General features: G+C 43.8%; 1 protein-coding gene across 2 annotated transcripts in view; it reads right to left on the bottom strand.

The window, feature by feature from the left end:
• Window positions 1–243: 243 nt before the first annotated feature.
• Window positions 244–24,985, bottom strand: part of dse (dermatan sulfate epimerase) — a 52,099-nt gene continuing 27,357 nt past the window's right edge. The window contains exons 4-8 of one of the 2 annotated variants that reach the window (XM_034162096.1): window positions 16,792–17,031; window positions 12,657–12,864; window positions 10,770–10,858; window positions 3,729–3,817; window positions 244–607 (exon numbers count right to left, since the gene is read on the bottom strand). In XM_034162096.1, coding sequence (XP_034017987.1) covers window positions 311–607; window positions 3,729–3,817; window positions 10,770–10,858; window positions 12,657–12,864; window positions 16,792–17,031 — 923 coding nt within the window. In that variant the 3' untranslated portion in view covers window positions 244–310. Of the gene's footprint in view, window positions 608–3,728; window positions 3,818–8,768; window positions 10,859–12,656; window positions 12,865–16,791; window positions 17,032–24,985 lie in introns of those variants that run through there. The other variant, XM_034162095.1, reaches the window with a different exon arrangement.

Genomic DNA, 24,985 nt, shown 5'->3' with positions numbered 1-24,985 from the left:
CCGATAAACTCCACCCTCCTGTTGCTCCAAGATCATTTTCTCACCACAGTTAGTTCTAGTAACAAGAACAAACATACATGAAACGTAGTGAAGACGTTCACTCTGAGGTAAATTTAACTGTGGACCCAAAGACCAGACGTTATTAATGTGAAGTTCGGTGAGGGCATCTTACCTCCGTCAACTAACCCATATCTTTTCTGGATGAGGAGTTTCCAAACCGCATCATTAACCACATCATTCTCCCAATGACATTTATTCACACACATAAATAAGTCAACAGATTATTTGGCGGTTAACCTGGATGACACGCCTACGAATCCTTTATCTGCTTCTTAGTCTTGGGTGATATGACCTGAACCTCGAAGGGGATGAAGAACTGGAAAAGAGCCTTTGCTTCTTTCAAGTCTAGAGAATATTCCTCAGCAAGCTTTTCTGGCGTCCATATCTGAGGCTGATGGCGGTGAGCACCGAGCACCTTCAGAGCCTCCAGAATGCTCAGTTTGCCTTTAGGCACATCGGTAACCTGTGCCACACTGTACACCTCTGGTAAACTGAACTTCACCGGCCGGCGCTCCGGGTTCTTCAACACTTCCACTTTCTTTGATGCCTGTGTGATGATAAGCCACAAAGAAATGGGTCCAAAATGTTGATGAACAGAAAACCCAATGGACAAAACAGCTAACCAGATAACCAAACAGCACACTGCTGAAATCAGAATCAAAGTTATTGCCATTAAGTTCTCACATACGAGGAATTTGATCTGGTGGTGTTGGTACATAAACAACAATTAAAAAAAAAGGAAAAACACTTCCATAAGAAGTAAAAGAGCCAATTAGTCAAATAGACAAAACTATGATCACAGATAAAAACTAGAACCAACCGATACAGTCGGTTGGCTGATGATAGTCCGATATCAGTCTTTCACAAACATATTAGTATCTGCTTTAATTTTGCAGATATGAAACCTTTACTTTAAAAATAAACAATGCTGAAAAACACTTGGGCTGTTGGAAATAGTGTCAGTCCACAGTTTATCCAGCAGATGGGACTCCAACTGCATTGTTTACAATGCTGTCAAGAATGACTGGGACCCCATCACCCCTTGGCCACCTTAACTACAAGAGAGAGGCATTTTACAGTGACAAGAAAGATGTGGTCCCTATGCCGCCAGCTAAGTGAGGCCAAAATAGACAAGAAGTCTGTTTAAGGCAACATGATGGATGTTAACTGGTTGTTGGTTACATCAGTTATGTACAATTAATTTAAAGTTAAATTGTAAAACAGCCCTCAATGACATTTGTTTGTCACTGTCATTTTTGTATGTACACATTCAGCAGCTATCGCAACATATACTCAACAAAAATATAAACGCAACACTTTTGGTTTTGCTCCCATTTTGTATGAGATGAACTCAAAGATCTAAAACTTTTTCCACATACACAATATCACCATTTCCCTCAAATATTGTTCACAAACCAGTCTAAATCTGTGATAGTGAGCACTTCTCCTTTGCTGAGATAATCCATCCCACCTCACAGGTGTGCCATATCAAGATGCTGATTAGACACCATGATTAGTGCACAGGTGTGCCTTAGACTGCCCACAATAAAAGGCCACTCTGAAAGGTGCAGTTTTGTTTTATTGGGGGGGGGGGGGGGGGGATACCAGTCAGTATCTGGTGTGACCACCATTTGCCTCATGCAGTGCAACACATCTCCTTTGCATCATCCGTGAAGAGAACACCTCTCCAACGTGCCAAACGCCAACGAATGTGAGCATTTGCCCACTCAAGTCGGTTACGACGATGAACTGGAGTCAGGTCGAGACCCCGATGAGTACGATGAGCATGCAGATGAGCTTCCCTGAGACGGTTTCTGACAGTTTGTGCAGAAATTCTTTGGTTATGCAAACCGATTGTTTCAGCAGCTGTCCTAGTGGCTGGTCTCAGATGATCTTGGAGGTGAACATGCTGGATGTGGAGGTCCTGGGCTGGTGTGGTTACATGTGGTCTGCGGTTGTGAGGCTGGTTGGATGTACTGCCAAATTCTCTGAAACGCCTTTGGAGACGGCTTATGGTAGAGAAATGAACATTCAATACACGAGCAACAGCTCTGGTTGACATTCCTGCTGTCAGCATGCCAATTGCACGCTCCCTCAAATCTTGCGACATCTGTGGCATTGTGCTGTGTGATAAAACTGCACCTTTCAGAGTGGCCTTTTATTGTGGGCAGTCTAAGGCACACCTGTGCACTAATCATGGTGTCTAATCAGCATCTTGATATGGCACACCTGTGACGTGGGATGGATTATCTCAGCAAAGGAGAAGTGCTCACTATCACAGATTTAGACTGGTTTGTGAACAATATTTGAGGGAAATGGTGATATTGTGTATGTGGAAAAAGTTTTAGATCTTTGAGTTCATCTCATACAAAATGGGAGCAAAACCAAAAGTGTTGCGTTCATATTTTTGTTGAGTGTATTTTTTACTCCCTAATACTGGTACCTTATAACCAGTGGTGGGCACAGTTCCGCTAATCTGCCAATTATCAAAGCTAATGTTTTCATTAGCAGATTAGCTTTTCAGATAACTCTGAAAGCCACCAGTGGACTAATTAGCTTCTTGTAAATTTAGGTCCGATAATTTTTAGACAGCTAACATATTTTTGCACTTTTAGCCAATGTGTGGCATGAACATGTGCCCCATGGCAGTATGAACATTCGCTATAAGTGATGAATCCACTTAAACAGAATTTTCAGTTTCCAATTTGCCTTTTTCTTTACAAATGAAAAAAAAAAAGACATATTTACAAATACAGATTTATGTGCAAAACCCACCACACATTTCAGTAAATTGTGTGTGCAGTCATTAACATCACTTTGAGCAGATGGGATGAGCTCATCAATGAAATCACCTGCTGGTTTCAGTGGCTGCAAACAAAACCTGCACCCTCTCAGTCCTTTCTGGAATACTTTGGACACAACTGTCTTAAACAGTCATTTCCATATTCATAATATTACGGATGTCGCTACTGATGCAGTGTTATACGCAAACCGCAACTTTCCCTTAATACGGCACCCATTGTTATTTAAATTACCCAACGTGGGTTCTAACCCCAACATTTGATCTTGAAATTCATCAGCTCTCTCCTGTACAGCTTTGACGCAGTGACGTCCGTCTTTATCAAACGATCATCACAGCAGATTGTTATTGGACGCTGTAGGAGGCGAAAAAAAAAAGGAATTTATGATACTGTATCAATAACCACTTCGTATATGCTATATATTTAGTGTCATTTAACCTGCAGAGGGCGCTATCTGCAGCCAGGTTCGTATGTTATTGTGTTCATATTTCTGCGAAGAAATTTGTCTGAAAGTTAAAAGTCATTACTTCCAAAATCCAACAAGACAAACAATTAAACTTCATACATATGTAAAAAAAAAACAAAAAACACTGTGATTGCAGACGTGATTTTTATCGGGAGGTTTAATTAAATATAAGAAAACTGTAGGAACGCTGATGATGCGATGGGAAGGTTTGCAATTCCTCTCACAGCCGGCAGGGGGCGCCCAATCACAGGTTCCTTTACTTTTTCACCACTTTATGCCTAACAATAACATACAGTTGTTGTGCAGCTTTAAAGGTGAGACGATGAGGAATACTTTGTCCTTTATTAGGACACATAATAAACAGAATGTGTGGAGAAGCTATTTTTTTTATTTTGTCTAACCTGCGCTGTTTGCGGGTCTTTGGACTTCACGTAGACGGACTGCAGCAGCGTCAGCAGAGGTTCGTCTTTCTGCTGGAACAGGTTTGGCTCTGAAACAAAGACGTCATGTTATCATTTTAAACGTGCCGGTGTGACCCTTAGCCCGGTGAGCTAACCGCGTTAGCCGCTTCTCACCTCCAGCGTCGCGCGCGGGCGGCGGGGCCGCGTGCCGGGGCGCCGACCGCGGCTTGGACTTGGAGAATTCTCGGTCAACTCGGTTCTCCAGATTAAAATTTCTGAACATTCGAGCCACACGTGCTCCCATGTTTGACATGTCACAGTTACAAAACTGTCAGCTATAAAGGTTAAGGAGTAAGGAGAAAAAATGTGTGGACGGCGAGCAAAGAGGCTCACGCGACAGCTGGAATAATAGAGAAAAAAAACCAGCGACACCATCTGGCGGGCGGTGTCATAGCATGCCCATACGTATTTGGACAGGGACTCAGTTTTCGCAGTTTTGCTTTTATACACCACCAGAATGGAGTTATAACGAAATAATCAAGATGTGCTTTAAGTTCAGATTTTCAGCTTTAATTCCCAAAACTGAGTGATACGTACAAGGAGACGAGTGAGGGAAGCCACCAAGACACCACCAGCAACTGTGAAGGTGTTACAGGATTCTGAAGCTGGAGAAACTGGAAATCACTTAACTGATAAATCACCAGTTATACACCTGATTTTTTCTTAAACATAAGACATGACATTTCAGCTTCAGCTTACCAAAAGACATGTAGCAGAATCAAAATTCTATCTATTTTTTTGTATGAAAATTCTTCTCTGGCCCAAAGGTTATTTAATCACAGCCACAGAGGTCTGTAACACCTTCAGAATTCAATCAATCAATCAATCAACTTTTTTCTTATATAGCGCCAAATCACAACAAACAGTTGTCCCAAGACGCTCCATATTGTAAGGCAAGGCCATACAATAATTATGAAAAACCCCAACGGTCAAAACGACCCCCTGTGAGCAAGCACTTGGCCACAGTGGGAAGGAAAAACTCCCTTTTAACAGGAAGAAACCTCCAGCAGAACCAGGCTCAGGGAGGGGCAGTCTTCTGCTGAGACTGGTTGGGGCTGAGGGAAAGAACCAGGAAAAAGACATGCTGTGGAGGGGGGCAGAGATCAATCACTAATGATTAAATGCAGAGTGATGCATACGGAGCAAAAAGAGAAAGAAACAGTGCATCATGGGAACCCCCCCACAGTCTACGTCTAAAGCAACATAACCAAGGGATGGTCCAGGGTCACCCGATCCAGCCCTAACTATAAGCCTTAGCGAAAAGGAAAGTTTTAAGCTTAATCTTAAAAGTAGAGAGGGTGTCTGTCTCCCTGATTTGAATTGGGAGCTGGTTCCACAGGAGGAGCCTGAAAGCTGAAGGCTCTGCCTCCCATTCTACTCTTACAAACCCTAGGAACCACAAGTAAGCCCGCAGTCTGAGAGCGAAGCGCTCTAATGGGGTAATATGGTACTACGAGGTCCCTAAGATAAGATGGGACCTGATTATTCAAAACCTTATAAGTAAGAAGAAGAATTTTAAATTCTATTCTAGAATTAACAGGAAGCCAATGAAGAGAGGCCAATATGGGTGAGATATGCTCTCTCCTTCTAGTCCCCGTCAGTACTCTAGCTGCAGCATTCTGAACCAACTGAAGGCTTTTTAGGGAACTTTTAGGACAACCTGATAATAATGAATTACAATAGTCCAGCCTAGAGGAAATAAATGCATGAATTAGTTTTTCAGCATCACTCTGAGACAAGACCTTTCTGATTTTAGAGATATTGCGTAAATGCAAAAAAGCAGTCCTACATATTTGTTTAATATGCGCTTTGAATGACATATCCTGATCAAAAATGACTCCAAGATTTCTCACAGTATTACTAGAGGTCAGGGTAATGCCATCCAGAGTAACGGTCTGGTTAGACACCATGCTTCTAAGATTTGTGGGGCCAAGTACAATAACTTCAGTTTTATCTGAGTTTAAAAGCAGGAAATTAGAGGTCATCCATGTCTTTATGTCTGTAAGACAATCCTGCAGTTTAGCTAATTGGTGTGTATCCTCTGGCTTCATGGATAGATAAAGCTGGGTATCATCTGCGTAACAATGAAAATTTAAGCAATACCGTCTAATAATACTGCCTAAGGGAAGCATGTATAAAGTGAATAAAATTGGTCCTAGCACAGAACCTTGTGGAACTCCATAATTAACTTTAGTCTGTGAAGAAGATTCCCCATTTACATGAACAAACTGTAATCTATTAGACAAATATGATTCAAACCACCGCAGCGCAGTGCCTTAATACCTATGGCATGCTCTAATCTCTGTAATAAAATTTTATGGTCAACAGTATCAAAAGCAGCACTGAGGTCCAACAGAACAAGCACAGAGATGAGTCCACTGTCCGAAGCCATAAGAAGATCATTTGTAACCTTCACTAATGCTGTTTCTGTACTATGATGAATTCTAAAACCTGACTGAAACTCTTCAAATAGAATTCCCCTGTGTGTCTTGGTGGCTTCCCTCATTCATCTCCTTTTTGCATGGTCGCTCAGTTTTTGACACATGCTGATTTTTCACACAATACCATACAGTGTGTATTTCTTAAGGAATGATGGAATTAAAGTCCAAAGCATATTCAGTCAGCAGAATCATACTCTGACTCAGTTGTGTCAAGAAAACTGGCTGTAAAAGTGATTATTTGTTTAAATAACAGCCAGGATCCAGCGACTCCTCCACCCAGCTGTGGGTATAATTCTGTTTATGTCAATGTCAGCTGGTACCTAGAGGATGCCATGGACTCAGATCAATTTTGTGCCTACCTCAAGTCATACGAGCCAAACTACAGTTTTGCACTCACAGACCATGTGACCTAATTAATATGCAAACCAGGTCGTCATTGCTATGGTGATCATACGTCCCACTGGGACCACCCACGTGCTAAATCTGACTGGTGTGGGACATCTAGTGGCAAATCTTTGGACACATAGTGGTCTCGGCTCCTGTTTCTACCCTATCCTTGTGTAACTCAGTGCCTCAATGATGTCAACAATAACAGATTTTCAGTTTGAGATGTTTTATAAATCTTTGTTAAAGGCCACAAAACACCAGGCCACTTCAAATTCTCATTATTAGAAAATTAAAAATGAATTATAAAATTAAATGTCTTTGCTTTATCTGTAACCACTTAAAATTAAGAGCTACTTTACAATTGTTGGCATTTGTAAATCTGCAGTGTGGTTATGCAGCCAACAGATGGCAGCAAACTCCTGGAAAGGCACCAATTGAAAACTGCCGTTTAGCTCCTTGTTCATGTTACAGGGACAAACTGAGCTGTGATATTTTTAGCAACATTAGGTTTTATTTATTTATTTATTGAGAAAGTAAACAAAGATTCTGTGTCTGAGTATGTGGAACAGGGAGGATAAGAACCAAAGTCACCTTTATGGGGCCCATATGGGGGATGTGTGGAAGTGATTATCTACTTGATCTGGGGGGAAAAAAACCCCCACAACATTCTTCAGACACTTCTACATAACTCCACAGTTTGGACCTGATTATGGTGCACATGCATTGTCCCAGTCCACCAGCTGGAAAAGGGGACCGGCTTTGGCTGGTTAAGTAACCTGTAATGGATCGGCGGCGGTACCTTTAGATCAGAAATAAAACTTACTTCTGGGTTTATAGGTTGAGTGTTTCCTCTAACGAAGAATTAAAACAATCGTTTAGAAAGGTCAGGTCAGGTTAGCATGTGCTGGTGGCGCACATCAAAACATCCACCTGAATTGCACATTTTTATGTTATATACCATTAGAAGATCTTATAAACACTTCTATCAGTTTATTAAAAAATATTTTAATCTAATGACTCTTCATTTAAATAGTGATGGGGACAAGACCACATACAGAACATTGAGGCTGAGTCAAGATCAAAGACACAAGAGAACTTGGCCACAGGTGTCACCTAGACCTGGGTCTAGCCCTACCTCTAGCCCGACCCCTAACCCTACCTCTACCTCTAACCCTAACTCTACCCCTACTCCTACAATTAAACCCCAACTCTACCTCAACCTCTAATCCTATCCATAACTCTAACCCTACTCCCTTCTCCTACCTCTAACCCTAACCCAGATCGAGTTCCTAACCCAGGCTGAGTTATCCCAGGGGCACAAGTGCTCTTGCTACCAAGTCCAAGACCTTAAAGGGTCAAGTCAAGACCAAGTCTTTGGCATTTTGGAGTGGTCAAAACCAAGACCTAAAAAACAAGTCTGCTTTCAAGACCATGAACTGAATTAAGACTTGACATCACCCTCATTAATTTACAAAAGTGACATTTTTGTCAGGGAGATGGGACCAAGCAAAAACAAAAAGCAGTATACCAAAACTGAACATGCTGTACGAGTCTCTGAGCCAGATATTGAGCTCATTTGACGGCTCAAATTAAAGTGTTTTGATAATGGTTAATATAACAATAATTATTAAAAAAAATTTAATGAATGTAGATATGAATTTTGTTTTAATCAGACACCACGTAAAAGTTACGTAGAAGAGCTTTCAATTCAGAGATGAGACAGAGTAAGTGAAAAGGTCCGTCCCTAAAAATGAGCCTGTCTTTTATGATTGAAATAATGCTGAGTTTATGTGGAAATGATTGTTGTACAAAAGCTTCAGATATCTGTCACTGAGACAGATGATGACTGGAGGCAGTTTGAAGCAGAAACGAGGTGATAATCGCTGAACCGCAGCTAATGACACATGCGCAGTGAAGGCAGGGTGGACCGATTTTTAGGGGGGACTGTTCTGTCGGCGACACTGGTTTCAAGACCAAGACTGGATCCAAGTACTACAACACAACACCTTTCACACAGCATACAAACTATACACACACACACACACACACACACACACACACACACACACACACACACACACACACACACACACACACACACACACACACACACACACACACACACACACACACACACACACACACACACACCTTTGCATGTAACAAATTTATTTACAAATGGTAAAAAAGAGAGACCATAAAAATATATATTGCTTTCATATATATACATTTAAATGAGCTTCTATGAACTATGCATGTTTAGTGGCTAACCTCAGGATTCTGGATCCAAGGCCGGACTTCTGAACACTTTACAGACTCGGTTCCAAAGCTCCACAGAAGCTTTTCTGTTTTTCCTTACACCACAGGTGCGCCACTTTCTCCTTCCATTAATTCCTATTAGTTATCAGTTGCTTGTCCTGAACCCTGGTTTGGGTTGTTCTGGCTCAGACTGAGGTGAGGAGTGCATTTGGGTTTGCTCTCGCGTGCGCGTGATGTCAGCACTGCGTGCGAGAGCAGGACGAGTAGAGGTACAGTAAGATGATGCTGTCGATCAGCAGGATGCTGTAGAAACACCTCTGGGTGTGCAAGCTCCGCCCCCTCTGAAAGCGGGTCAGAAGCACCGCCAGCAGGAAGAAGAAGGTGGCGATGTTCAGGATGAGAAACAGTCGTATGTAAGACGCAGCACTGGAGGAGTCCTTGCTCCTTGTGGTGGCCACCATGTGAACCTCCTTGAATCTGCGGCCCTTCACAAAGCCGCCCTTTCTGTTTTTGCGACTATCTGCATAATCCATAAACGCCCGAGTGTCTGCATCGCCCTCCTCTGGACTGTCGTCATAGATACGCTTCGAAGTCCTCTGCCTCTGTTTCTTCTCACTCACCTCAATCTGTGCAAAAATGTCAGGCAGGCTCTCCGAAAGCTTTTCCCCAAGGTTTACTTTCCTCCCACCTTTACCCCTGCCCCGTTTCTTGGACATTACGAACATCTTCTCAATGACCTCCCCTGTTTTTCTTTTGTCAGAGAACTGGAGCAGGCGCTCTGCAATCTTACGGAAGCTGGCGGTGTTCAGAACCTGTCCCAGGATGTGTCTCTCCATCTGCTGGAAGACAGGCTTGACGTGATGCAGGTTGTCCTCCATCATGTTGACGTATTCCTCCACCTCCTCTGGCGAGCTGTCCATGGCGGATTCCGCTTTCTCGAACGCTATCTTCTTGCGGTCCATCAGCACCATGGCAAACAGAGGCTTGCTGGGGACCTCGCCGGTCAGCAGGTAGATGATGTAGGTGTGCTCGCTGGTGGTCAGGTAAATATTCACTCTCTGGTCGTCGCCACGCAGGCTCAAACTCTGTACGTCCACCTCTGGTCCAAAGAAAATGTAAGCCACCCTGGTGTGAGGGTACCTGAGTGGCACTGTGACATTGACATAATTGGAGCCGTTGTACGGGTACCCCCGAGGATAGTTCCAGTAACCTACAACCCCTCTGTGACTGTACCCTGTGTCGTCCATCCAGAACATTTTATACCTGTGCTTACCGTGTAACACAAACGCTCCATGTACACCATCTACCTCCATAACCTGGAACGGCAGCTCTGTGTTGTGAAAGAAGGCGCTCATGGCTCTAATTGGGCTCTCTGGGTCCAGGTGAATGTGGTCCACAAGGAGCAGGAGCTGAGGATGGAGGAGGAGCAGGTTCCTCTGAAAGCTCCTGATCTTCAGCTCTGGGTTGTAAGCAGAACGTCCTTCGCCACGGATGAAGACCATTCCCTGTCGCTCCATGGCAGCTTCAACTTGGCCCTGGGCGTCAGCCGCCGGACCCGCCTTATACTTCAACCACTTAGAGTCACAGGCTTCTGTCACCTGACCGGCCCAAAGCTTAAAGCAGCTCCCTGAGACAGCCGGGCCAAACAACACCGCGTTATTCAACAACGTGTATTTGGGCCCGTACAGTGCCTCTGTGATAAACGGAAAACCATTTGGCGCAAAGGTGAAAGTGTTCTGATCGGGGTGCTCGTGTCCAGCATTAAAGTTCCTCCACCCTTTGATCCACTCTTTGTATTTATTCTGGTGAACAATATCGAAAATGCCGCGCCCTCCCAGCTTGCCCGACTTGAAGGACAGGAAGGAGCGATTGGTCTCTGCAAGTAAAGAACTACCGTAGGTCACCACGCCCCAGTCCTCAAAGTAGTGCAGGTGTGGTCTTCCAAAATCTGAAGGGGGTTTTGGGATCAGGCCTGGATCATACCTACAGAAGACCAGAAGAAAGCTGGTGTCAGACGGCTGAAACACTGATAGTAAAGAACAACGCAGTTTAAATGACAACAAATGGAGTTTTACTAGAGGCAAATCACTCGCATTTAATATGGTGAGACCAAACCTAATGCGGTTTGTGTATTTACAGAAGGTTCTTATCAAAGAAAATGCAGAAAAAAAGAACAAAAATCCACGGACATGTTAGTCTGTGGATCAAGCAGGTTTTGGTACCACTTAAGGGGATTAAACAACACTTACAATCCAGCCTCAGTACACCTCCTAAAAAAAAGTATGGTGGCCATCCAGGGTGGCAGCTGTAGCCAGGTAGGGGTCAATGAAGGACAGGGGTCAAATAGAAAAATGCTCCAATCAGATTGAAAAGTATATCACATTATTTATCTGATCATAAATATTACAAAAAGGTATAGTTTGGACTATCTACGACTGAAGGTTTTGGAGTTATGGAGTTAAAAACAACAATAGTTACAAAGATCCGTTTCAGTTTGTACAGGGGTCAAAAGTTAAAGTTGATACAATTTTGGTAAAAGCTGAAGAAAATTATTGGTTCACGCTGTCTGGAAATAATTTAGAATTTCGATCACCATGGCTTGAAATTCAGGCGATCAGAGGCACTAACATAGATTTGGTAGCAACGTCATAGATCACGTGGCGGCTTCCCCCGACTGGGTGAGGGATGCTGGGAAGGACACGGCAACAGGCAATCAGAGTAAAGAAAGGCAGTGTGACGTCACCTGGCTGCTCACTCACACAAACTAAACCAAGATGATGGAAAACACATAAATCTGTTTGTCATATGTTTTGTAAACTTTAGCGAGAAATAAACACTTCTAAATCTAAAAAATGCTTGTTTTGAAACCAGGTGACGCCTCTGAAGTTATTGACAGACATCTTAAGGATGTTAGTGTGCACACGCCAGGAGTGCGCATCAAGCAAGTGGGTCGGGTCAAAGGTCATCTCAAAACCTCACACGCGCTTCCTCCTGCAGTTCATCTGCAAGACGGTGTGAGAAGGAAGCGACAGGATTCAATATGGAATTCCCCCCAGATAAATATGTTCACTTCATTAAAATGAGCTGTAATTAATAAACCGACATTATATTGCTTGGGTTTCAACAGAAACTAAATTTTGTTGGTTTTGTGAAATTTGAAAGGCCGCACGGCTTTAATGCTTAATTTTCCTGACAACAGAAGATCACTGGACTCTGCAGACATTTTCATACAGGTGTAACGATACATAATTGCATCACTGTTGACTTTTCATAGTATCAAGATACTCGTAAAAAATGATTTGATGCAGGCTTCATGATACATTTATCACAATTCACGATGCATCGTTACAGCCCTGTATTTTTAATATGCTGCTACACTGACGCTATAACATGTCAGATTAAGAGCAGAACTGTTCTACATTTACGTACATAAACACCAGGACCGTTTTAGTCTGCTGCTAACTGAAAGTCTGGGACTAGTTCCTGGAACCAGTGCTGCCAAGTTCCTTATTTTTAGCAACACTGGTCATGTTTGTCCATTGAAATGTTTGGTTGTTTGCATAGTTTCCAAAATGTAGCCGTTTGTTTGGGCTTCGGGGCGGCACGGTGGCTTAGTGGTTAGCACTGTTGCCTCAAAGCCAGAAGGCTGCAGGTTCATTTCCAACCTGGTCCTTTCTGTGTGGAGTTTGCGTGTCGATTGTTCAGTATGCTCTTCACGATTCAGAGCCTGACAAGTCGTTGATAACAAAAACAGTGTTCAGATATTTAAGCAGGAGCTCACCAGATGAACTCTGTGTGGAGCGTACACCATCGCTGGCCTTTTCCAGCCTGCCCCGGACCATCTGTCACCCTGTGTTGATGAATCAGACTTGCCAGCCAGTTTCCACTTCCATTACGCAACATGTAGCGGTCCAAAAAAACCAGTTGGCTCTCCGGCCCGTAGAACCAGTTGTAGTTGGAATCTGCGATGGCTACGGTCCTCTGAAATCCTGGTGAACACAGAGAGTGGAGTCAGGCAGGAGGAATACTTTGTGTGTTACATCATAATGTGGAAAACAGGACAGAAGCTACTGTTTAACGTGTAAAAATGTGTGAACGCATCACGAAATGTGAGCGTGACCCAAGTCCAAACCAAACATCAGCCAGTCCCTTTGTGGTTCTGTAAGACAGTCCTTTCACCTTAGACAGACTGAGCTTAACAATTTTAACCACAGCAATTATTACAAATGGAATGAAATAGAAAACACTTTTTTTTCTGTCTGCGCCTCCTGTTTTATTTTGGATATTTCACACAACAGGAAGTGTGAGTTTTCTGTTTTTGTTCATTTTGTTATTTTCTCTTTGGACATTTTGCCACCTTCTTGTATTAGCATTGATGAGGTCACCTCAGGTATATGGAATGAAACAATACCAATTTTTTATTTCCGATACAATACCGATAATAGAACCTTCAGTATCTGTTGATACCGATACTAATCTGATACCTTCTTCCCAACAACTAATCTGTTGATGAACAAATTTGTCGGTGTGTACTTTGCTAATGTAACCATCTAACATCAACTCAAACTGGAACAGATATCCCACAAAGGAAAACGTACATAACCCAAAACATGACTCCGATGTGCAAAAAAAAGATTCTGATTGGATTGGATTTTGTGTTTTTTTTATTTTCACTATACAGTCTAGTCATTTTGTCAATATCAGACCACTACTGATCCAAAACATCGGCTCATGCTTCCCTGGTTGCATGCTATGCTGCACTATGGAACCACTTTGGATCCTGGATGCCAACCACCCTGGCAGACAAACAATCCACCCCCTCCTCTCAAAAGTAACTGTTTATCTTCCACAGCTGTCAGTGTTCACGTTGTTGGTGTTCTCACTTTGATCCTTGGGTTCTGATACTTCATTTGTAATTATTACTTAAACCCAGTGTGTCCCGTTAGGTTGCAGTTGGCTTCTCAATAGAAAAAATGCAAAACGGCAAACTCGCGAGATAATCAACAAACTCACTGCAATGCATCTGCAAGTATACATGGTCAGCCTTCAGCACGCCGCCCACCATCCGGAGTGTCGGGACAATCGGGAACAAAATTTTGGAGTGGTCAAAATTTCAATGCCGATAGAAATCATCAGGAACCCAACTGTGCCATCGGCAACATCCCGGGAATCCTGCTGCAAGCTGACGCCATTAGACTTGAACCAAACACTGATTCAGATCTGTAGCAATCTGTTATCCTAAAGCTCACCGCGGCAGAGCGGCAAGCAGGCGGCGAATTATTCCATCCCGTGAAAAGGTGTCACCAGTGCCAAGGTCAGTGCCAGCTTCAGCTCCACCCCTTTTTGCGGTTTTGGATGCCGTTTGTGTCCCAGATTTTCTCTGGAAAGTGACGGGAACATGTGGACACTAGGACTTAACTGTCTGCTCGTGTAGTTTTCTTACACTTCAGTTATTCCTCGCGTGCTGTTGCTCTGATTCCCCTCTGTGCTGATGAGTCCTCATACTATGAAGTGTTTCCTTTCAGTGTAATCTGTTCTTTGCGTTCTCTCAGTGACTACGTTTACATGCAGCCAATAACCCTTTCATAACCAGAATATTGGCAATAACCCGGTTGCGCACGGCCATGTTAATGCCCGCAAAAACCCGAATATGCTCATATTCCGGTTTTTAAAAACCCGAATAAGACCCCTGGGTTACTCCTTTTCTAGCCCGAATATCAGGTTATATAAACGCACATCGGGATATCCCCATAGAAAGGATCATTATTTTGTGTTCTGCGCATGTCCTATCCGCAAGGAATCTTGGTCTTTTGAGTACAGCAACTACTTGTATGCTGCGCGCGCAACCCACCGGACACCACAGAAGCAGACGTAAACAGCGCATTGTGTTCTGCGTCCTTATCAGGTGGGCTGGTCGCGGCACCGGTTGGCATATCACCGCGACTGCTCTGCCTCCGATGCGCTTACAGTCTGTGGCTCGTAAACGCCACAACGGACCACTCACACGCCCCCCCTCTTCTGTGCGTAGCTGCGCCAAATCTGGCAACAGGTCCAGAGACGCTCGCTGTTTTGATGCGGAGGCAGCCCGCAGGAGAGAAAAATGAGAAAATGTTAATGCCTGTTTGAGAAAAGTGTGTAGTGAGGGGTTTTACACGAAGCAGGATTTGCACGAACGCCAGACCAAATCAAGCACCGGTGGACGACGTGCGTCGCTGTTTAGATGGGGATATTCCAAATGATACCAGTGACCATGTATACAGGAGTAACTCTGTCTGCTTAAGTGTGTAAACGGGTTATTCCTAATGATTCAGAAACCAGAATATTGACCTTAACCCGAATATTAACGGCATGTAAACGTAGTCACTGTTATTCTCTTCTTAATCTTTCTCTGTGCTTTTACTTTGACATCTGCTCTCTGTGTATTTTTCAGTGGCTTTATTTCCTGTATGTTTCGATTTCCTCTCGGATAGTTTCGAGCCCTACGTCCCTGTCATTTTCCGGCCGCTTTACAAATGGTAGGTGGTGTATTGACCCCATTTTCCAAAGGAACCTTCCTCTAGCCTCCCACAGTCCACCACCAAGGAGCGGTTTCAGGCAGACGAGGTGTTTTTTAGTTAGTGTGCGGTAAAGAAAAGTTTATGGACAGACACCAGAATGGACGGATGAGGTGGGCGGGGGCATAGAAGCAAACAAAAATGGGAATGAATCACTTTATTTTTTGTGGTGTGTGTGTGTGGGGGGGGGGGGGGGGTGTATCCATGGATTAAAGGTTTGGAAACCACTGCTATGAAAAGTGATGGCAGGAGGCTGTGAAATGTCCACTCCTGACCTCCGGGGCCCGCTGCCCTCCCCTGACCTTTACAGAGAAGCCTTTCAGGACGGCGGCGGTGGCAGGAGGAACAGAACGGCTCCCCGCGGCCTCAGCACAGGCATCCAGGAAGCTAATAACTACACGCATGCTCACCCCAAATCATCAGCCTGAGGCCAATCCTGTTGTGTGGGCCGCTGAAGAGGAGGTACTGCTGGCCCACCACCACCAGAGGGCACCCTGCCTGGAGTGCGGGCTCCAGGCACCAGAGGGCGCTGCCACCTCACAGGAGCAGCCGGGGTGACAGCTGTCACCTACGACAGCTGTCACCAATCATCTGATCCGCATCGGTATATCAGCAAGACGTCATCTCCACCTCTTTGCCGAGATATCGCTCTACCGAGGAGGTAACGTACTCAGCCAATTGTGTTGTCTTCTTGACCATAATACTTTGTTGCTTTGCGCAGATAGTGAGTAGAACAGCAGGAGACTGTATTGGACCTTTTGGATAAGTACTCACATTCCTGCACTAACCAGTGTTTTCCTGACGAGAGGTGGAGGTGGTTTTCCACCATACGTGTTGCTGGGTGCAGGCGCACCCACATCTGACTGTTTTTGTTCCTCGCCAGCAGTACCAGATCCGACAAGCGGAGGCAGTGGCCACCTGGGAGTTCGGGACATGGCGGCTCCAGTATTCCCGAGGTTCGGTGGCGGAGGAAATCGTGTGGTTCCGGTTCTGCTTTGGACAGACGTCTTCTATCTTCGAGCCTGCCCACATGACACCTTTTGTGATTTGACTTTATTGTCTATTATTGTAATCTGTCGTGTTTGTTGTGCTTATTTCACAACAGTAAAAGTGCTATTTGACTTCCTCCATTGTCCGTTCATTTGCGCCCCCTGTTGTGGGTCCGTGTTCCTACACTTTCACAACAAATCCTACAGAACAAAAAGGTTGTGTTTCATGACGAGGTTTGGTCGAGACGGACGACACGTGTCGACCGTTCATCGCTAAGTAAACACGGACAGAATGGCTGAACTCTATGGGATCCATTTCAGTAAGAAGTCATATAAGCTTCACAGCTTCTCAACCTGTAAAGGAGCTACTCACCAGGCAGGATGGTCCTGTACAGAAAGGCAAAGTGCTTCAGCAGCCAGGGGTGGTCAAAGTGGCCGATGGCAAAGTGGCGCTGAACCAGGAACAAGTACTGGAAGAGGGATCGGGTGGTGTATGTCCCATAGGCCACGCCTTCATACAGGGAACCATCTGTCACATCCCGCAGCAGGACCATGGACTTCTCCATGATGGAGAGAACCTGTTTGGTCCACAGATAGGCCTCCTGAAGGTACCCTGATACACAAGAAGACAGTTTCATAAGTTAATCACAGCCTCACATCCCCAGGTCCCACTTCTCAGTTTATGTTTTTCCTGTCTTTTCTGGACTTTTGTCTTGTAAAACACTGCAGAATTCTACATCTCCAGAACTTCTTGGCAAAATTGATGACTGAGGTTTAGAACATAACCACTGTTAAATAATGGTTTACTTCTCTAGTTTAGTACATTTCCATGTCACAACCAATCCAACCAGCAGGTGGCAGACACATCTATGGGATATTATACAGGAGTCAAAACAATATGCTGTTTGAATAGAGGCCAAAATGCGTGATGCGTGTGGGGTGTGTCCAACTCCAACAGCACTGGAAGTCAGTGAGTCTTTTTTATGAAAATGATGCATTAGAGCCATGTTCTCTACACCCAAGAACATCTCTGCAGCAAATGACGTACAGGAGCACCAAAGCTGCCTGAGCACGTCGTTCCTGCAGCACGTCATCTATCGATCCAATCTCCTCCAACACCCATCAGGTACAGAGGCAACTCAAGCAGATCTGGTTTTGCTCATGTGCCACATGACCAGTCACATGCTGTTTAGAGCTGTGAGCTCAGATCCTGGTCCTTGAGAACACAAAGCCAAAGGTAAGGACACAATCAAATAAACACACGGATGCATCAACATTTCCGCCCTAGTTCCTGCAGTGGAAACAGGAACGGTACCTTATTTGTTCAGCCACTAGTTCACACATGTACATCGACAATCTGACGCTCACTTCAGAAATTTGAGAAGATTTAAGACTCAAAGTCGGATTTGAACCTTCTGCAAAAAATGTGATCAACCCCAAACAGAACATTACTATATAAAATTTGACCACATAAAAAATGTGGTGATATAAAATATGTTTCCATGTTGGGTCATGATATTATAAAGGAGTTATTTTGACATAAATGTGATTTATTCAAGAGAACGACACTGAATTATCTACTAACACCAGCTGGATAGATTTTGAAACATTGCAGGTTTTTTTTTTTTTTTTCTTTGTGCACATTGTGAGGGGATTTTCAGTAACTCTACAAACTGCGCATGAAATCTACATTAAGTCTACAAATCATAGATGTGAAGCTGATCAGGCCTCCTGTTTGCTGACGGTTCTGTGCCTAAGAATTAAATAGAATGAAAGAAAAACGGCGTCTCAGTGTGTTAGCTAAACACATTTAGTGACGGGTACGGAAAGTGTGAGACACACACACACACGTGACCACAAAAACACTCCAGCCGCAGTCCATGGAGGAATCCTGTAACCACCAACCGCCGGCCCGCCCCGCCCCCTGGAGCCAACCCCGCCTCTGTTTGGTTTGGGTTAGAGGACGGGTGTCCTACACAGAGCAGGTATTTACCATCAAACTGGGAGTCTTGGAACACACAAACACCACATTTACACAAACGGAGTTTGAGCGGCGCTCGCTGCCCGAAGCTTCAGGGCCGAGAAGGATTTCATGTTTTCCACAGAAGCAAAAACAGTTTAGTCATAAAAACGAAGTCCGCTGGACTGATGGGAGAGATGTTTAAAATGGAATTCAACTGGCAAAAATACTGAAAAGCTTTGAACAACTCAGCAGCTAATTATCCAGAAAAATTAAGACTTTTTCTGACACCTGAGAGTCTTTACATCGACGCCTCACATTTGCCGAGCGTGTGTGCACGGTGCTCGGCAGAAACAATCTGCAGCTCGGAGTCTTGCTCAAGAACACTGTGTCCATATTTTTTACAGTGGAGATCCCTTTGTCAGTATCTGATTTACTCAACACACTGATTACATAATCAGGATTATTGATAAGACGTAGTTCATAAAAACACAACTGCAAAGTCAACGATACAGTTAAGAATTTAATATGCTGGAACAACTCTTCTGGAGAAAACGGAAGAGAAACTAAAATGTTACATCAGAACTGGGGAAGAAAAGGAGACTGCATATATAATTTAAATGTCATCAGCATAAAATAGCTGATGTCAGAATGTGATGAGCAAACACAGTGCAGCAGGGAACGCAGCTCCAAAAACTACATTCCAGAAAAACTCATCCTCTAGTGCCTAATAAAGTGGCGAGTTTTCCTCCTGAACAGCAGAGAGGATAATGGTTTTTAGCCGATCTGCATTTTCACGTGTCTCCTCATCGACTGAAGCCGGCGGTTAACCTATCAGAGCCCAGCTGCACTCCAGAGGAATGTGAAAGGTCACATTTTATCTGTGACTCGCTCTCTGCTGTCAGTTTATCTGCAGATCTTAAAGTGAGACGTGAAAACACGACGATGTGATCCACGACTGACCAGGAAGGACAAAGTTATTTGACCTTACTGGAGGTATAACAGCAGCAGTGTGTCAGTAAAATAAACTTTGCGTTAATCTGCAGAGCAGGACCACGTTCACGCTGCACAGGCTGCAGGGTGCACGATTTGACCAAATGTAAAACAATCGGTCACCTCAGGTGCCGTCTGCCAACTGCTCAGGAATGAAGACAAGTTGCACTTGTTCAAAGACGACTTGCTCGTTAAAATGTGTTATTTCTAATTACACTGTGTGGCAGCGACGCAGCAGGCTGTCATCACTCGTGTGTCTGTGAGCAAAATAACTCAGAAAAAGGCGAGCAGATTTTCACCAAATTGGTGGGAACACTCCTTCAGTAAGTGTCTCCAGTTGATTGACTTTTAAAGTAGATCGGTCAAAGATCAAGGTCAAGGTTGTTAAAAAAATTATCATGTGAAAAACACATTTTCAAGGGTCTTTGGAAATGAAAGAATGCATTCTTTAATTTCCAAAGACTATAGCTGGTTGCTACATTGAATCCCTGACAAAGGATGAAACGTTTTCAGCCCTGTTTGTTGTTTGTTTGTTAGCAGAAAGACGACACACGACCCTGGAGGCCTATCAGTGCTTATTCCTGATTCTGTCGTGTGAAGCATTTCTAAGTTTACTACTCCCCCCCCCGCCAGATGGGAGGACCGGTCCCAACATAGGCTACTTCACCCGGTACCCATTTACAGCTGGGTGGACGGGACTGATGCAGAGGAAGTGTCTTATCCACACAGTGTGAGCAGGACTCGAACCCAAGTCTACAAAATGGTCAACACCTGATCCCACTGAGCTACCCGCTCATGTTAGCCGGATGTCTCAAAAGCACAGTCTGAGTGGCATCTGTGGGAGAGGACGTCTTCCGAGGACCCATTTGTTACATTTCGACTGATTCTTAAATGAATATTTTGATTTCCATCTCATTTGGACTTTGGTGAAACACGACTTTCACTCCTGCTGAGGCCAGACAAGGAGCAGAGGACTGTTGTTGTCCTCTGTGAGAGCTTAAAATGTGATGTTTAAAATTTGCGTTCATCACATCGGGGCATAAATTAGTCTCAAAGTGTTAGACTGTGTGTCAAACAGCTGCAGGAGGACGTGTTGTTCATCTGGAGAAGTACTTCACTGGATACGTTCCATTTGTACACAACCATCTCTGCACGATAATATTTGGGCGAAATGTCACTGCTGTGGACAGGAAATAAATGATGAGACAGGCTGAATTACAGCAGTTTACTTTTATTTTCATCACTGCAAATTAATTGGGGCAACTGTTTGTTGTGATTTGGCGCTATATAAATAAAATTGATTGAATTGATTGATTGATTGACAATTATTATGCAGGTTGTGTTCCTGATGGATTAATTGTATTGTTGAAGTCAAATCCAAAATGATAATAAACCTCAAATCTGGGAAAACGCTGTGTAATAATTATGCACACCTTGATACAGGGTAGTCGTCATGTTAGGCCACGCCCTCCCTTATTTCACCTGAGATTTTTGACCCCGTGATGTTTTCAATAACCGTCACTGCATGAAGTCACGAATGAAACAAAGACAAAGCAGCTTAGCTGCAACATTTGTGTGCATTTGCAGTCTGTGTTTTGCACTCGCTGCAGTACCAACAACAAAAAAGTAAAAAAAAATATATATATGTGTGTGTGTGTGTGTGTGTGTGTGTGTGATCACAGAGGTTTCCTGTGATTCTGCTGTTATGCTGACTACACATTTTGTACCAGATTTCAAATCCAGTTCAAGAACACTGTGCTGCAGGTGTTCACACTCAGATGACCCAGGTTCAGATCAGTTCCACATTTTTCTTTTTCACTTGCTTTAACAGTCACTTTCAGTTCCTGCAGCAGTTCACTGTTATTTAACGATGTCTATGTAAAACCCAAGAAAAGTCTGTTTTTGTATATTGCAAAATTAATTATACTGCAGTAAAAATATTCCTCTATAAATGTTTTCACCAGAAAGTCCCAGTGGAAACATTTGTGAACTGGGTTACTTTGTATCTCAATGATCTGCAGTCCACAGCGTGACTTTGGGGTATTTGGGGTGTGTCTGGTGACTAATGTGTAGAACTGGGTTTGAGTCCTGGTCGTGCCATCTGTGTGTCCTTGGACAAACACTTCATGTGCACGGACCCGGTCCTCCCAGCTGTAACTGGGTACTGTTCCCGTCTGGGGGAGCACCATGTGATCGATTTCATCCAGGTAGAATCAGGGACTCTCAGACGCTTCACGATATGGATTCAGAGTATAAGCAGCGGCACCAGCAGGGCTCAGTTCCCACACGGTACTTACGTCTCGTACTTCACTAAGTTTAAGAGGCGGGTGTGAGTGAAAGTGGGGCACCGTTAACTTGGTAACAGATCTGCATGCAAACCATCAGAGCGTGCGAGCAGATCGCTAACAGGAGCAGCAGCTCCTTGATGAGAAGCAGGCGTCTGTCTCGTTTCTGCCACATCTCCTTCGTGACCTCTTCACCACATCCCCCAGGGTGCACATGAGAATTTCCACTTATCAACAACTTTTGTTTTAAAAACCATTTCAGCGATTATAAAAAAAAAATCCACACGACAGCCACCTTCAAGAAGTCACTTTCTGCTCAGGGCTTTTACCAAACGTTCCTCAACTAAACCCCCATGGAGCTCTGTGACCGACTGGATCATTCTAAATTATAGTAATACAACCCCTGGCAAAAATTATGGAATCACTGGCCTCGGATGATGTTCATTCAGTTGTTTAATTTTGTAGAAAAAAGCAGATCACAGACATGACACAAAACTAAAGTCATTTCAAATGGCAACTTTCTGGCTTTAAGAAACACTATAAGAAATCAAGAAAAAAATATTGTGGCAGTCAGTAACGGTTACTTTTTTAGACCAAGCAAAGGAAAAAAATATGGAATTACTCAATTCTGAGGAATAAATTATGGAATCACCCTGGTAAATTTTCATCCCCCATGGAACCAGCTCCCAATTCAGATCAGGGAGACAGATACCCTCTCTACTTTTAAGATTAGGCCTTAAAACTTTCCTTTTCGCTAAGGCTTATAGTTAGGGCTGGATCGGGTGACCCTGGACCATCCCTTGGTTATGCTGCTTTAGAAGTAGATTGTGGGGGGTTCCCATGATGCACTGTTCTTTCTCTTTTTGCTCCGTATGCATCACTGTGCATTTAATCATTAGTGATCGATCTTGCCCCCCTTCACAGCATGTCTTTTGCCTGGTTTTTTCCCTCAGCCCCAACCAGTCTCAGCAGAAGACTGCCCCTCCCTGAGCCTGGTTCTGCTGGAGGTTTCTTCCTGTTAAAAGGGAGTTTTCCTTCCCACTGTTGCCAAGTGCTTGCTCATAGGGGGTCGTTTTGACCGTTGGGGTTTTTTATAATTATTGTATGGCCTTGCCTTACAGTGTGGAGCGCCTTGGGGCAACTGTTTGTTGTGATTTGGCGCTATATAAGAAAAAAGTTGATTGATTGATTGATAACACCTGCATCAAATCAGATCTGCTCGTTGACATTGACCCTATGTGTCTTTTTGCAAGGAATGTTTTCACAGTTTTTGCTCTATGGCAAGATGCATTATCATCTTGAAAAATCATTTAATCATCCCCAAACATCCTTTCAATTGTCCAAAATATCAACTTAAACTTGTGCATTTATTGATGATGTAATGACAGCCATCTCCCCAGGTCATTTCATGTTTTTCCACAGAAGCAAAACAGTTTAGTCATAAAAACGAAGTCCGCTGGACTGATGGGAGAGATGTTTTAAAATGGAATTCAACTGGCAAAAGTACTGAAAAGCTTTGAACAACTCAGCAGCTAATTATCCAGAAAAATTAAGACTTTTTCTGACACCTGAGAGTCTTTTACATCGACGCCTCACATTTGCCGAGCGTGTGTGCACGGTGCTCGGCAGAAACAATCTGCAGCTCGGAGTCTTGCTCAAGAACACTGTGTCCATATTTTTTACAGTGGAGATCCCTTTGTCAGTATCTGATTTACTCAACACACTGATTACATAATCAGGATTATTGATAAGACGTAGTTCATAAAAACACAACTGCAAAGTCAACGATACAGTTAAGAATTTAATATGCTGGAACAACTCTTCTGGAGAAAACGGAAGAGAAACTAAAATGTTACATCAGAACTGGGGAAGAAAAGGAGAACTGCATATATAAATTTAAATGTCATCAGCATAAAATAGCTGATGTCAGAATGTGATGAGCAAACACAGTGCAGCAGGAACGCAGCTCCAAAAACTACATTCCAGAAAAACTCATCCTCTAGTGCCTAATAAAGTGGCGAGTTTTCCTCCTGAACAGCAGAGAGGATAATGGTTTTAGCCGATCTGCATTTTCACGTGTCTCCTCATCGACTGAAGCCGGCGGTTAACCTATCAGAGCCCAGCTGCACTCCAGAGGAATGTGAAAGGTCACATTTTATCTGTGACTCGCTCTCTGCTGTCAGTTTATCTGCAGATCTTAAAGTGAGACGTGAAAACACGACGATGTGATCCACGACTGACCAGGAAGGACAAAGTTATTTGACCTTACTGGAGGTATAACAGCAGCAGTGTGTCAGTAAAATAAACTTTGCGTTAATCTGCAGAGCAGGACCACGTTCACGCTGCACAGGCTGCAGGGTGCACGATTTGACCAAATGTAAAACAATCGGTCACCTCAGGTGCCGTCTGCCAACTGCTCAGGAATGAAGACAAGGTGCACTTGTTCAAAGACGACTTCTCGTTAAATGTGTTATTTCTAATTACACTGTGTGGCAGCGACCGCAGCAGGCTGTTGTCATCACTCGTGTGTCTGTGAGCAAAATAACTCAGAAAAGGCGAGCAGATTTTCACCAAATTTGGTGGGAACACTCCTTCAGTAAGTGTCTCCAGTTGATTGACTTTTAAAGTAGATCGGTCAAAGATCAAGGTCAAGGTTGTTAAAAAAATTATCATGTGAAAAACACATTTTCAAGGGTCTTTGGAAATGAAAGAATGCATTCTTTCATTTCCAAAGACTATAGCTGGTTGCTACATTGAATCCCTTGACAAAGGATGAAACGTTTTCAGCCCTGTTTGTTTGTTTGTTTGTTAGCAGAAAGACGACACACGACCCTGAGGCCTATCAGTGCTTATTCCTGATTCTGTCGTGTGAAGCATTTCTAAGTTACTACTCCCCCCCCCGCCAGATGGGAGAACCGGTCCAACATAGGCTACTTCACCCGGTACCCATTTACAGCTGGGTGGACGGGACTGATGCAGAGGAAGTGTCTTATCCACACAGTGTGAGCAGGACTCGAACCCAAGTCTACAAAATGGTCAACACCTGATCCCACTGAGCTACCCGCTCATGTTAGCCGGATGTCTCAAAAGCACAGTCTGAGTGGCATCTGTGGGAGAGGACGTCTTCCGAGGACCCATTTGTTACATTTCGACTGATTCTTAAATGAATATTTTGATTTCCATCTCATTTGGACTTTGGTGAAACACGACTTTCACTCCTGCTGAGGCCAGACAAGGAGCAGAGGACTGTTGTTGTCCTCTGTGAGAGCTTAAAATGTGATGTTTAAAATTTGCGTTCATCACATCGGGGCATAAATTAGTCTCAAAGT

The sequence above is a fragment of the Thalassophryne amazonica genome, chromosome 21 (assembly GCF_902500255.1).
Source record: "Thalassophryne amazonica chromosome 21, fThaAma1.1, whole genome shotgun sequence".
In the NCBI taxonomy this organism is placed as follows: Eukaryota; Metazoa; Chordata; class Actinopteri; order Batrachoidiformes; family Batrachoididae; genus Thalassophryne; species Thalassophryne amazonica.
This window is presented reverse-complemented; position numbering and strand designations above follow the sequence as displayed.